We start from the raw sequence: 15,145 nt of genomic DNA, 5'->3' as shown, positions 1-15,145 counted from the left end.
ACTTTAGAAAACCTACTTTTCATTTGTTTTAGCACACATCATTGCCTCTTAATGTGTGTATACAGCTCACGATTTATCTCACTCCAACGGTTAAATAATCTGTCATCTTCATTTTCATCTTGCAGGTAAAAATGAGAGGCCACCATATCCTCCCTTTGGAAGCCAGGTATGTTACCATTTATCTAATTTCTTCCATTTTACTACAAGGCTATGTCTATGTGAGAGAAAAAATCATGTTATGTGTCATTATAAAGGAAGCCATGTTTTCACTTCTCTTTTCATGTTAAACACTTTGAATTAAAAGTCTTCATTTCCTAGAAGAGAAGCCGTTTGTTAGTACAGTGCTTTCCCACACTCCGGTATGTAGTCTTAGTAAAACCTTGTCTTTCTGTCTTGTCCCAGCCTGGGTTTCTTCCCAGCGACATAGCGATGCCCAGCCCAGATGCCATGTCCCCCTCTGGCCTGAAGTCTGGCTCTCAGTTTTACCCACCATACCCCAACAATCCACGGAGAAGGCCGCCTGAGGGAGGCATAGGTAAGATAAACATTAGGCATGTTGTGCCACCAGTGATCTTTCTTTTTTTTTTGGTTTGTTTGTTACTACTTGATTACATTATGATCATTCTCTTGATTAATCAATTGATTGTTTGGTCTAAGTATGCCAGAATATGTCCATCATAATTTTTCAGAGCCCAAGGTGATGCTTTCAGATTATTCAAATAACTCATTTTGTTTGACTAATGGTCCAAAATTTCAAAAGATATTAATTTTGGAGGTAAAATTACCAGCAAATATAGATTTGGGAGGCTGAAAGAAGCAAATCATTGGCATTTTTTCTGAACAGTGGCCTTAAACTACTGATCGATTATCAAAATAGTACATTTTTTTAACAGTTAACTAACTAAATAATTGACTTCTTGAACTTGAATTGTTTCAGTAGTACTGTTAACTCTAATTTAAGATTTTTAATTTAAGAAATTGTAGGTGTATACACATGAAATGGAGCGAACTTAGACCAAAAGTACTATTATTTTTATTTGAACAGTTAGAATAGTTGTTTGACTGTCTTTGTTTTTTTAATAGTAATTTTTGTCTATATTTGACAGATCTTTTCAAAACAAAGCCATGCACCGATGACTGCACAGCAACATTTCATCCACACTGACATGCACATACAGACTGGCACATGCTTGCTGCTGCGTGTTTTCTGTTTTTTGTTCTTCAGTTGAAATTAGAGCAAGCTCATGATGAAACTGCACCTGAACTGACATAACATTGGCAAACATGCCTGTGTCAAGTCCTTATTTGTGTGTTTTTTTTTTCTCTCTTTTCACCTTTGCTCTGTGTCTCTGCCTGTCTTTATGTAGACACCCAGCCAAAGAAGATTCGGAAACCCCCTGGCCTGCCGTCCTCGGTGAGAGCTTATTTCTGCTCGCCTTCACAGCTCACAGCCAGTCCTCTCTCTCTCTTTCACTCTCTCACTCTCTTTCACTACACACTCTTGCTGCACACATACACACTGCTTCCCCCACTCTGCTTGAGCAGTTCTGTGACAGACAGGGGTAAAGACCCTCTGCTCAGTCAGACACTGTGAGTTGACAGTCAGGCAACTCAGGCCCCAATAAACATCATCACTGTGGTTGTCTCTACACTACACTCAAGTGGTTTCAAGTGGTGTTCAGGGTCTGGTTGTCATGTAGACGAGCAATTTTATAGGATTCTGAGGTACTTTGTCAAGTCTAGTAACTTACCTTCTTCAGTTGCCCACCTTGAATTATACGTTTTGGGAGAATACAAAGGTAACGGATTTGTAGAATAAAGGAATACATGTTTCAGGCAGCTTAATGCATGTGAGGTTCAAGACAGTTTGGTTGTAGTAGCTAGTTTGATTTTGCATCCAGTTCAGAGTCTGTGATAAGATACCTGGATATATTAAACCCAGGGTATTACCAATGTCTTGTTGAACCTTTTATCTCTTTTCTTTTTCCATTAGCATAAAACATTGTAGAGGCGAATTCAGACGAAACAGCAAATTAGACTGGCAAAAGTTTTATTTCTTTGAATATCAATTGTGTAGTTTTAGTTCATAAATACTAAGTTATTTGTCATTTTGTAATTTCTTCCTTAAAATTGTTAAACATCAAACCTAAACTGATTCTGGTGGATTTAAAATTGTTTAGTGGATTTGGTACTGGATTCAGCAGAGTGCTAATGAACCCCAATCCTAGGTCCAAGCTGTCTGAAGTATCATATAGTCCTTTGATTTACTGTACCAAGTGTCGCATTTTGTCAGTGGGCCCAGAATTCCCAGCAGCTGATGCAGCCTGTGTGTTGATGATGGCAACCACACATAGCTGGAAACGCTAGTCACTGTTACATGTTTGAGTATACACTGAATCTCACTGTTTAAGGTGACTTGACAAAGAATTGAGCAAGGCTGCAGTTGACCACATCATGTCCATTTATAGGTTATTTTCACAAGCTAAATTCCTGGCTAAAGTCTCCTGTGTTTATTACCAGTTAGTTCCTCCATACAGTTCCAGCAGCTGTAGATCATAGATGACTCAGATGCCATTTGCTCTATTTAAATACCACACAGCATTACTCCTCTTAATATTTTCACATACAATCAGGTTCCTTCATGGCCCTGAACCAACTGATGCATTGCTTTGTAAGATAGCAAACATGATATTTCATGTCAGAAGAGCCCTACTGGGCAGTTGCCTGTGTTGCTGTTGCCATTAGAGCACAGTCTTGCTGCATGAGTTGCTACTGGATCATAGATATGAATATGAAATATTGCTACTGCACAACATCTTCTGTAACCCAGTCCTCTGGCTACATGACAAGAGCTACCCAAAAGACAAACTTGGTGTGGAACCTTTGCATCTCCACATGGGTTCTGTGTTTCAGTACGGTGTATTCGAAGCAGTACACTAGAAACACAGAGATTTACCATTTGTTGTAAATATTTGATGCATTTGTGGAAGTTGATATTGTAAAAGTTTAAGAATTTTGAGTATTCCTGGGTCAAATAACTGCCTATTAATCATGTCTTTGCCTCATGATTCGCTGTTTTTGTAAATATTGCACAAATTTTGATGACAAAAGTTAAATGAAAATTGACTCATGCCCATGCTGATGGGTTTTTTTTTTTTCAACGCATGGATGAAGTAAATTCAAAGGATTTATATGGCTGACTAGGTCCAAATCACAGAGCCATGGATGCGTTATCTGGCAGAAAATGAAGTCAAGCGTTAGCAGTGCTGCCTTCTGACTCTGTCTTAGTATGAGATAAAATTGCAACAGATGCAACTACTGTAGCAGGCTGCATTGATTAGGTGGGCTCATATCAGATCAACTGATAGTCAGAGATGGATCACAGTGTGACCTGGTGAACCGTCTACATAGTCCATTTCTCGATCCTTTATCCATTAATGAAACAAAGAAATCTGTTTGTTGGTTTTTGTGACATGGGCGCTGTCCTCTACCTGTGGGTGTTGTCATGTTGAAGTGGCTACTGAAACCTCTGCATGCAGACACTCTTCTCCATGGTGACGATGTCACAGAGATCGTGTGAATACTACTGTCTGGTAGAGAGGCTCTCTTTTTCACTGTCTGAACCTCAGTCATTCCCCTCAGTGTGAACGATTGCCGCGTGGTTTTAGTGCGAATGATGAGATGTCTGTGTGTGAACCCCCCTCCCCCATTTCACCCAGCCCTCCGCCTACGCTTCACCACATGATGGCCTGGGTGGGCCTCCCCCTGTGAGTGACCCAGTTGTGAGGCGCGGTGCTTGCGAGGCCTCTTAGCCCCGTGTCTGAGCCCAGATTAATGACTGCCGATGATGATTCTGTGGTCTGTCCTCCCTCCCACATTCCCTCTCTTCCTGCCTCTCTTCACCGGCCCTTCAACATAGTCTTCTTTTTCTCTTTATCTACTTTTGTCACTTAAATCATGTTGCTCTAAGTCAGCAAATGGACACATAACAGCAGCACTGTAAAGGCTGTTTTCCAGTTTCCCCTCAAGCTGCCTGACTTCTGTAACCCACCAATGCCTGTACACGAGATCCTTGCCCTGACCCCGTGAACCTTCATCCCCCTCTCATCTGCAACAATCAGACACATGGAGGAGCTTCTCTTCTGCCCCCTAGTTGTCCAGTACACTAACCACAAAACCCTCATGGCTGAATAAAGCACTTTGAGGTTAGTTTGATGTTAATCTTCATCTATTCCCCACCCCTTGCCACAACCTGTGTTTTTCTAGTCTAGAGACCTTTACATGGTCATAACCTGAATTACATTAAACCCCTATTAGTTGAGGATTTTACCCTAGAAATCCCCTTTCTTCCTGAGAATACAATTATCCAGCAGCACCAGTCATTGTGTAGTTCTCTGTTCCCATCTAGAGCAGCAGGATTCACTCGACATTGTTCCCCGTGAAAGAACAACTCAAAGCCTATTGTTAAATGAAGCCATCTCCGTCATGTTTTCCCCTGAATTAACCGTGATCATTTTAAATCCCCTGTTTCCTTCACACTCCCCTGGCCATATCAAGCTTTGTTTAAGTCATTTAGATTACCTTCTCCTGTCCCCCGTCAACACCCTTTATCTCTCTACCCATTTCATAAATCATCAGGGCCTTCATTTTTTCCCCTCAATCCTCCCCCTTGCCCCTTTACCACCCCCTACCCACTGCACTCTCTCTCCATCTCTTTCTCTCTCTCTCTCTCTCTCTCTCTCTCCCCTCTCCCTCTCCTCTCTCTCTCTCTCTCTCTCTCTCCCTGTCTCTTGCTGACTGGATCCCAGCCCCCATCTCTCTCCCTCTCTTCGCTCCCTCTCCTCAGCCCAGCTGCCTGTGGAGTTGGATGTGGTCCAGGAACAGGCAGATGGCTCTGTAATTAGAAGTGCATCTCTCCATTCCCTTTCCACTTCTCCCTGTTAAATCAAATTACAGAAAAAATCCCTTCTCTGGATTAGCATTCTTTGCAGCGTAGCCTCAATTCTCTTTCTCTCTTCCTCTATCTGCCATGTACTACAGAGGAGGAGAGAAAAAGACGGACTGAGTGGTGGCTGATGGTGTCGAGAAACTGAGGGCTTCTCATGTCCGTCTTCAATATGTGGCTGTGGAGGTGCAGCATCCATATTTGTTAGCAATATGTAGAAAGGACTCTTAGACTCTTAAAGGTGCTGATACAAAATGTCAGCTGATCATTTCCATGTTTTTTTTCAGTCCTCTGTTTGATACTATATACAATGTGATATTGCTAGTTTGAGGGTATTGCTAGTGGAGTGTGCCTGGGTGTGTGTGTTGGCTCACTGAATGCATGGTATGTGTGCGAGCTGATACCGAGTGTGTTATAGGGAGGGGCTGCAGGCCAGGCAGTGCAATGTCACTGGGGTCCTGGGAGCTAGAGGAAGTGCTCACTGTGCACTGGGATTCAAGCCGTCGCTGTGCCCAGCATGCCATGGCCGCTGTGTTCTCCTCCACAGGCGAGGAGCTGGCCTGCCTACACCGCCGGCAGACTCCCTCTTGCCATCTTGTGGCTACTTGAAGTTGGTGTTTTTCCATAGCAAGAATAGGCAGGATCGATACGACTTCATCTCTCATGATGCTCTGGGTTACCTTTTCATCCAGAATCATAGAATATCTATTTATCAATATATAGTAGTTATTGTAGAAATCACGGACATGAACTATCTACTCTCTGCATGTTTGTTTAGGTGTATGCCTCTACATCTGGTGACGAGTACGCCAGAGACAATGGAGGATATCCTGGTGCTAAGCCTGGAGCTGTCTACCCTGGCTCTTTCTACATGCAAGGTAACCTTTCGCAGAATCTTTCTGGAATGATTTTGATACTGTAATCCGTTTTGTGAAGCAGTTTTCATATTTGGAAAAATGTGTCTCTCAACTTTTCTTAGAAGACCCCTGGTCATCTTCTGGCTACTCTGCCATGCTGGGCAACTCTCCTCACATTGGACAGCCAGGCTCCTTCTCTGCAATTAACCCACAGGACAGGATGGTGGGTAGAAACAGCTTCAGTCCCATTCTAGTCTTTTTGGTCATCTTATTTTTCCATTTCACCTTCATTTTTTGCTTTCTTTGTAATGGCTCAAATCATCTAATGTTGCTTTTGAGTAAATTATGTGTTGAAGATACTGAGCAAAGATTTTAGTATCTGATCTTCAAATGTGTCAGTTCATTTTCTATAACAAAACTACATATCATCTGAGATGTATGAGTTTTTCTATCTGTTAATATTTAACACATATTGAGTAATTAGCTGCTTGTATCCCTTCTCCAGAAGCGTCAACCCCTGCCTCTGTCCCCACAGAACTATCCTCTGCATGGCAGCGAAGTCAACGGCTTCCACTCAGCTCCCACCACTTATAACCACACACCCACCATCAACGGAGAGGGCATCATGGGTAAGGAACTTTTACAATGAACTTATCACACAAATATCTTGGTAGTGTCTGTCACTGATTCAAATCCCATGGTCATTTGGGTTTTTTTTCCCTCCCAAAAACAAATTAACGGGTCATCTGACTCACATTATTTATTTTCTCTCTGCAGCCAACCGAGGCACCACAGCTGGCAGTTCAGGAGATGAAATTGGGAAGGCTCTTGCCTCAGTGAGTTCTTCTCTGTTTGTTGTTGGTTTTTTCAATTAGTGCTGGGCAATAAAACAAGTATGACAGTTTTCATAAACATTATATTTTCTCTTGACAAAGCGACAATGTGATGTTGTTCGGTGATTCGTGTGAAGAAAGAACAAATAAGGGCTGATGATTCTGGCAAAAATATTCCGTCAGTGGTTTATTATTTTGTTATTTTATGGTCTGATTCAAAATGAATGAAAGTAGTAAAACACAGTGTAAAACATATTGAAGACACATCCCAATAAGGACAAAAAAGTGATGTTTTTAAGACCTAATAATTGATGTATACTGAAATATCATCATGCACTGTATTTTAGATATATCAAACATTTTCAGGTTCCTAACAGAAAAATTACATTTGGCTGGTAAGATTTATTTGGTTTGTTTAGATAATTGATCAATGAATTATCTCTCTGATTCTACTAGTCAAATGATATATGGCTGATTTGTGATAAATACAGTATGAGATAGAAAATATTACTATATTATTGCCCAGCCATAGTTTTGTAGAATTGTTCAACTTAATTTATTGAAAATCATTGCTGTATTTTCTCTAGGCGTGTACATAACATTGAGGTGTTTTATTTCTTTCAGATTTACCCATCGGACCACAACAGTAATAACTTCTCCTCAGCTCCATCTACTCCTGGATCTCCTCAGGCTATCGCAGGTACAGGTCTGTTCTCACACAGAGATGATATAAAGGTCAAATATGAGAATATATGAGAAGGTTTTTTTTTTTTTTTCGGCTTTCATCTGTATTGTGGAGACAGTAAAAGGGATTAAGCTCCAGTCACCCTGTAATGTGTCATCTTAAACAATCTGAAAAAAAGTATTTTCATAAACTCACATAATTTCTGTGCTACTTACCTTGATATAAGTTTCATGTTTATGAATTTTGCCAGTCAAAAGGTTGGTAAACTGAGTTCAGGTGGTTTTACCCCCTTTTATTCCTGTCTTTAATTCTGCCATGCAACCATGAATTTTGGATAATATTTCAATTTCAGCCACAGAATACCTACATCACACCAATTCAACTTACAACAATTTAACTTGCTCACTTAGCAATTGCAACCTTTTTCTTGGCACAAAAAATTGAATCAGTTGAACTTGTTGGAGCAAAAAATGATCCTTTGCATGTTAAGTGTTGTCTAGCACAGGAATGTGTCTGCAGCTCCATCTGGTGTAAAGTTAAGAATTAACACTAAACGCTATCCCAATATTATTCTCTCTGCAGGAGCTCAGTCTCAGTGGCAAAGACCAACCACACCCAACTATGAAGGGCAACCACACGCACTGGTATGGTAAAACATTTTTCTGCTACATCAAAGTTATTTGGAAACATGAGGCTACTGCAAAATATTCCTCTCTTCTTCATGTGCTTACTTTACTAGTTTAGTGAACAGTAAAGTACAAATGCACCATTTTACGTAATAAAATCAAAACTTAATTGTGTATATTTATTAGCTGGTTTTTTGACTCGTATTTTGTTAAGTTGATATATAAGTGCATGTTTCCTGTGTTTATGTAGCAGAATAAAATGGAGGATCGTTTGGAGGAGGCCATCCATGTACTGCGTAGCCATGCCGTGGGCCAAGGCCCTGGCTTAGAGGGCGCCCACTCTGACATGCACAGCCTGCTGTCTTCAGTACACAACGGGGGCCTCGGAGGCCTCTCTCCAGCTTTTCCCAATGCTAGCCTTGCCCTCAGTAACAGACATCCTGCTATGGTGAGTCACCCACTCTGCTCATTGTGTTTCATTTATATTTGAAAGTAACTTGGTGATGCTGCGTAACAACAGCATGAGGCAAACAGAAGTGCTCATTTGTGTTTTTGATTACTTTGATAAATTGTGAACATAATGTCTATTAAAACCTCTCTGCAAGGAGTTAGTGATTACCAAGTGGAGATTCAGATTTGTTAGGGAATGTACTGTACATACTCAATCCATCAGCCTTTGCTTGAAGAAACAGAATTAGCATCAAGGTTAAGAAAAAGATTCTGTATGTTGCTTGTAACATGGCTGACAGGAATCATAACATTCCGATAAACATAGTTTTATGTAACTGAGAAATACTGGCTGATTAGGCATCTTGATATTGTTTGTTTTATGTTGCACAACAAGTTGCTTTTTTAAAATAAATTAGTTTTCTTCTATAATCAGAAGTATTAAGGGAAAAAAATATTCAAAATTTCATTAATTTTGAGTTTACTTCATGAGGAACAAAACCTGTCCAACACAGTATCACTTGTGCCATCTGCTGGCCAAAAATAAAACTTAAAGCAGTTGGAGGACAAGAGTATTTTCATGCATCATTTTCACTGAATGAGGTAGTACTGGCTTCACAAAAAGATTATCAAATGACATGAATAGCATTATTAATTAGCTGTGCTGCAAAGTATATATATTTTTTTCATTTACTTGCAGACATGCACCTCTTAACAGTTTTTCTTTGTAGCCACGCTGTGTACTCAACACATTTTTTTGGGGGGGAACCTTTGCGGTCTGTTTTGTAGTGGTTCTATTTGTCCTTTGGAGATTCACATCATTGTTCTCCACCTTCATTAGCAGGGAGGGAAACATGAGGAGCCAACAGGCCTTCCTCCCAGCAGCACTCTTCTGCACGGTCATCACGCATCTGGACCGACACCATCAGCTGGGCAACCAGAGGGCTTTACCAGTAAGTTTTTAATAACTTGCTACTTAGCAGAACATGACTGTTGTTGGTCAGTGACATTACATGATAGTATGTCTTCTGTTCTGTGGCAAAATAGTACTGAAATGAAAGATTGGTAGTGTACATTTACATTGATGTGCGTTTGATTTTTGTAATCTCTGCTCAACTTTATTAGCCCTACAACTTAAGACTCAAAATCCCCTCTCCTGAAAAGAGAAAGTTATGATTAAGCCAGTCCCCTGAAACTGAAAGGCTTTAGTGCTCAGAATTGAAACCTCACATTTGTGTTTGTCCCTAGGTCTCCCTGGTGGTATGGCCCGCTCCACACACTCCTCCAGCAGCTCAGACATCAAGAGAGAAGACAAAGAGGATGATGAAAACTCTCTTGCAGACAAGTCTGAGGAGGAAAAGAAGGACTCCAAGGCCACACGTAATCGAAGGTAAAGCCATCTTTGTTTCACAATATTTTTACCTTGTGTTTTTCCAAAAACTTTATAAAACTGTAACAGCATGATTTGTTGATTTAAAGTGCAAACAATTTATCCCACAAAGGTGGAGATTTTCTTGTCATATTTGCCAAGTATGACAATATAAAAGGAACCATTTGACATTGGCAATAACTGCTGTAAGGTTCCAGATGTCAGCTGTTAAAAGTCACTTTTAAAAGATAATGTAATTCATCATAGCTATCTACTCTTTCCTGTGTGTCCCCCATATAGCCCAGTCTATGTTAGATGTTTAACAATGTCAAAATCCCCCTCCCTTCATGTCATGTTTTCAGAAAGGAGGCGTTGACCCTCCAGATGCTCTCTGGCCTTTCAGACCAGAAAGATGAGTAAGTTTCTCCAATAGAGAATCAATGTCTTGTGCTTTGTGGCTCTTGCCAGACATCACTCAAAGCACATGTTAATAGCACTGGTGTCAAAAATGTGAATCGCAATTGGCAATATCATTGTAGTAAAATATTCTAAGGCTCTGAACTGTACCATACATTACTGACTTTGAGAATTTCTGTACGAGTGCTGCAGAGGAGTTTTATGATTTGATATGGAAATGTTTTAGCCAGAACAATAGAAGAACTTAAACTCCCAACCAAACTGTACATTAGGAGACAGTACAATGCAACAAATCACAAAGATGTTTTGATTACCAAGCTCAAGCTCAAGCCCAAGCTACATCTTATCATGCCTTCCCCTCTTCTCATTCATGATTTGATGCCAAACTTGTACCTATAGCAGCAATGCGCAAACACAGCAGTGTACTAGTAAAAGTGAACCTGTCCAACTTTTGTGGGGTAAACATTTTGATCAAATTGGTCATCTGAAGTCGGAGATGCCGCTTCATAGATAATGTTTTTCCAGTATTCACTTTTATATAGTATAGTAACTGCTCACACACCTAATTTTTTGCACATACATCAGTACAGAGTTCAGTCCTGCTGTTGATGTTAAACTTAAAGCTGCTAAAATGGTAGTCAGAGGTAGCATGAACACATCAATTGATAGTTTGTTTTGAATTTCTTCCTGCACATAGCTTGATCTCTTTATCTCTATTTGTAACCAGTCAGGACAATGAAGACGACGAGGACCTTCCCCCTGAAGTGAAGATGGAGCGCGAGAGGGAACGGCGAGTGGCTAACAATGCTCGCGAGCGTCTCAGAGTACGGGACATCAACGAGGCGTTTAAGGAGCTTGGGAGGATGTGCCAGCTGCACCTCAGCCATGACAAACCTCAGACCAAACTTCTCATCCTGCACCAAGCCGTCAATGTCATCCTCAATTTAGAACAACAAGTCAGAGGTCAGTCTGCAATTGATGGGAAGCACAGTTTTGTTTAGACCTGTTCAGTTTTTTTTTTTCTTGACACTGACAAGGCCTGTTTCTTTTTTACCTTTCTCTGTCAGAGCGTAACCTTAACCCCAAGGCAGCATGTTTAAAACGCCGTGAGGAGGAGAAGGTGTCTGGGGTGGTGGGTGAAGCACCCATGCAGCTCTCAGGAGGCCATCCTAGTATGGGAGGAGATGGCCACAATCCAGTAGGCCACATGTAACACCAGGTAGGTACTGAGGATTTGCTAATGAAGTGATATGTTTTATATAATATTTTATAAATATTTTTACAAAATATTAAATCTATAGTAGTCTGTATTACCCTCCCTTGTTTTGCTGAGGCTTGTGTTTGATAGCTCTGCTACTGCATAACCTTTGTGGTCCTTTTCTTTTTACAGATCTGGTGGTGTTTCCATGGCTGTCAGAGGATGTGGCCTTAACAAATTTCTTCCACCCATTATTCTCAGTGTGTGTGTATATGTGGACATGTCTGTGTATTGTCCGTTCAAGTTTCAAGATGCACATTCACACACTCGTACACACATGCATACTGCCAAAACTGACACAGCCTGTTTGTCGCACTCCCAACCATGACTACAAGCTCAAATGTGAAGAACTTTTTTTTAGTTTTGCTCTGTTTTATACATTTAAGATTTTTTTTTTTCTTTTTTGGTTTCCACATGATGGAACGCCGGAGTACTTTATGTCCTGCCACAAATTGGGACTTCACACACTGCCGAGAGGTGCTCTGGTGAAAAGAAAGGAGACCTACACAAACACAAATTGAATCAAGGATTTGTGCCTAATTGTTACATGTTTTCTATTTGACATTTAAGCAAATTGCTTTACATGTGAGGAACATTTATTGTAAGGGATTGCTTATGTGTATGAGCAATTATTTTTAATGTATGTCATTCCCAGCGTGATGGTACAGTCTTACATATGTTATGTAACCAAGCCTATAGTTGAAGTTGAATTGTCTAAATTCAGTGACTTTTCCTTGATCTTGTCAGCAAATGTTTGGGGAGGGTGGTGAAAAGGTCACAAGGGAAGGTCAAAGTTTTTACAGTTCAAACGCAGCTTACATGAAAGATGGGAACTCTGACCTAGAGACAGTCTCTGACTGGAGCCCGGTCTCATCCCACAAGGCATCTGGAGACTTGGAATCGAAGACTCCTTCCTTGAAGGTTATGAATTATCCAAGTGGTAGAATTTGTCAACTACAAAACTGTTCTTCCTCTGTGTTGACCACGAATTCTAGTATTACTCCAGTAGTTCCTTGACATAGGTTCAGGTTTTTGTACTGCTTTATGTACTAAAGCATTCACAGACAAGACAAAGCACAGTTGTATAGGTGTAGGCTGGAAGTTAAGTGTCAACCTGTAGTGCATTTCAGTCCCTGAAAGTCTTGTAAAAAAAAAGAAAAGAAAAAAAAAAAGAAGCCATTTTAGACTCTTGCAAAGTGATAAGCACCACTCAGTGCTGTTACTTTCTTGAAATGGTTTACTGACAATGCCAGCAGACTTAACAGTTCCAAGTTTTTTTCCCCCCTTAATCGATCTTCTGTAAAAGACAAAAAAATCTGGGTTCCTGTGATGGAGGGATCTCATCAGTGTGCAGTTGTTGAAGCAGACAAGTCTTTGTGTAACGAAGACTTTCTTTTCCTAAATGAGCATTCCCACTGAATTACAGCCCTTCACCTTCCTCCTGAGTAAGTTTGTTCTCACGTTTCTTACTGAGAGAAGTGTGATGTGTAAATTCACTTCATACATTACTCTGATATGTTTCATTTTTCAAAATTAAATATATATAAAAATATATATTTTTTGTTAGTCTATACATTGTAGATTTTTTACATAAATGGCAATATTAGTTTGAAGTTTAGAGTGTATTGTAGATGAGCTGAATAAGGGGATATTTGACATTTAAATGAATTTGTTCAAAAATTAATTCAAAATTGAACCAGGATGGCAGAGGAAATGGGTCAACAGATAACAAAAGACAAATGTTGAAAGCGTTTGGTGTATCCTTTATTCCAGTTTTAGATGTAAGGCATATCATCAGCTACCCAGATGAATTCTTTCTTTCCACTTGGGGGGTATGTGGACAGAGTTTGTGTTGCAATCTTGTTAAAGTGTTCTCACTTTAGCAGTGAGGCACCAAGGAAAAATGTGGGAAGGGATTTTTGTCTCTAACAGTAATTATGCAACTGGTTTTTGAATGTAGCTACCATACAAATGTGGATCGCCTTCATTTTCAAAGTTGTGTTCCTGGGTTTTTGTCAGTACAGTATAATAGTTTTCGTTTCACCTTTTTCTAATGTCTGCCCTCAACCAAGTGGCTCTGTGTGCAGCTCACTTTTTTTTAGTACCCTGCACACTTATTTTGAAGGCAGATGTCGGTATTTGGGTGCAAGGTAATGGATAATATGGAGAACAAAACAGTGTTATTGTGATGTTAATCCCATGTCATGTCATGTTGTGACTGGTTTTTACCAACATGTAATCACAAATGGGAGGTAGAGCATTTTGTGTGTTTAATTTCTACAAAAAGAGATGAAGAAAAAGACCTATACAAGTCAATAGTGTGGCCTTTTCATTCTCAAGACTTAAGATGTCATGATGGGAGAGTGATACCTTATCAGTGCCTGAACTTGTATTTTCATTTAAGACAGTTTTATTTTGTGAACCATATCATTTCATTTATCATGGAGATTAAAGAGGTACTTGTTCATTCCCCCACCCTCCCCTCTCCTAATGCTTTTTTCAATTTTCAGGAAGAAGTTTAAATGGTATAAAGAGATTTTCTTTCAGTGTATCTAGTTAAATAAATAAATGTTACATAGATCTTGTTTAGTTTTTATTCCTTTTTTCTAATTATTCAACTGGATTATATTGTCCAAACTGCTGTTTTAGTTAAGGTCATGGGTCCAGGTCATGAGTTTTCTGTCTATTCGCCCTACATTTCTAAATCACTTGACATAACAGGGTTCAAGAGGTGTTGCTTTTGGCTCTGACTGTCTGCTTTTGATGCACATTAACATGTGTCAGTGTATCTGTTGCTTTAGTTTCAGTGTAGGGAGTGAGTTTTATTTTCCGTAGTAGCTGGAGTCTAATGACTTGGAGCATTTTGGAATTTCTGTACATCAGAGTGCAAGCCCTTTGCTGCAGTGACTTTCAGTATATTTCATCTTCACCTCTGACCTTTTACTCTTCCAGCTCTTTGGTGACATTGACAGTGACTTTTTGTGAGAAGTTCTGATAACTTCTTTCAAAAAGTTGTATTTGAAGTTTTGGGTTTTGTTTGTTTTTTTTTTTTTTTAAACTACTATTATAATTACAAGATCAATAAGTGTACTGAATATTGTCAATTTGTTCCAAGGGAAAATCTGACTTGATGTCATTTAGTATTCTGTGAACATCCCATTAGCCCACAAGCTATATACTCAAATTTTTGTTTGGGGGAATTTTATTTCTTGACACAAGTCTTGACAAGACACAGTTTGCAGCAAAGCAACCCCGACCACTGTAGGAGCACATAATGTTAACAGAAAACTTCAATATTATGATGGAAAGTGTTCAGTTGACGGGCTTGGACTTGTTTTGGTATGAGAAAGCAGTAATAAAACACTTGCTTTCAACAGTTTTGTCACATCTTTGTTGAACTAAAAAGGGGGAGACTATTGAGTGTTAAATACAGTCACAGGTACAGAGCCTGACATCTTGGGGTGAGGACACTTGACCCCTGCAAGGTCCTCGGAGTGCCTCACTCAATTTCTCTCTCTCTCTCTCTCTCTCTCTTTTTTTATTATATATATATATAAATATATATAGTTGAGAACTGTCCTGTATATAACAGTAATGTAGCAATAAATGTGCCATTTTTAATAACAGATTATACCTTTTCCAATGTCTGGCTTTTGAATATTGTATACATAAAAAGGAAAATAAAGGAAAACATTGTAATAAAGGGTT

General features: G+C 39.7%; 1 protein-coding gene across 12 annotated transcripts in view; it reads left to right on the top strand.

The window, feature by feature from the left end:
- The window catches only part of tcf3b (transcription factor 3b), a 27,718-nt gene extending 12,573 nt beyond the window's left edge, over window positions 1–15,145 (top strand). For 3 of the 12 annotated variants that reach the window (XM_018667267.2, XM_018667257.2, XM_051077287.1), the window contains 16 exons: window positions 126–166; window positions 403–535; window positions 1,368–1,414; window positions 5,724–5,823; window positions 5,925–6,025; window positions 6,308–6,431; window positions 6,580–6,638; window positions 7,260–7,341; window positions 7,903–7,964; window positions 8,197–8,394; window positions 9,235–9,346; window positions 9,642–9,783; window positions 10,125–10,178; window positions 10,907–11,142; window positions 11,247–11,398; window positions 11,570–15,145. In XM_018667267.2, the coding sequence (XP_018522783.1) occupies window positions 126–166; window positions 403–535; window positions 1,368–1,414; window positions 5,724–5,823; window positions 5,925–6,025; window positions 6,308–6,431; window positions 6,580–6,638; window positions 7,260–7,341; window positions 7,903–7,964; window positions 8,197–8,394; window positions 9,235–9,346; window positions 9,642–9,783; window positions 10,125–10,178; window positions 10,907–11,142; window positions 11,247–11,392 (1,637 nt within the window). In that variant the 3' untranslated portion in view covers window positions 11,393–11,398; window positions 11,570–15,145. The remainder of the gene's footprint in view (window positions 1–125; window positions 167–402; window positions 536–1,367; window positions 1,415–5,723; window positions 5,824–5,924; window positions 6,026–6,307; window positions 6,432–6,579; window positions 6,639–7,259; window positions 7,342–7,902; window positions 7,965–8,196; window positions 8,395–9,234; window positions 9,347–9,641; window positions 9,784–10,124; window positions 10,179–10,906; window positions 11,143–11,246; window positions 11,399–11,569) is intronic. The other 9 variants (XM_018667261.2, XM_018667260.2, XM_051077288.1 and 6 more) reach the window with 9 other exon arrangements.

This window comes from Lates calcarifer, linkage group LG17 (assembly GCF_001640805.2).
Source record: "Lates calcarifer isolate ASB-BC8 linkage group LG17, TLL_Latcal_v3, whole genome shotgun sequence".
Taxonomy (NCBI): domain Eukaryota; kingdom Metazoa; phylum Chordata; class Actinopteri; family Centropomidae; genus Lates; species Lates calcarifer.
This window is presented reverse-complemented; position numbering and strand designations above follow the sequence as displayed.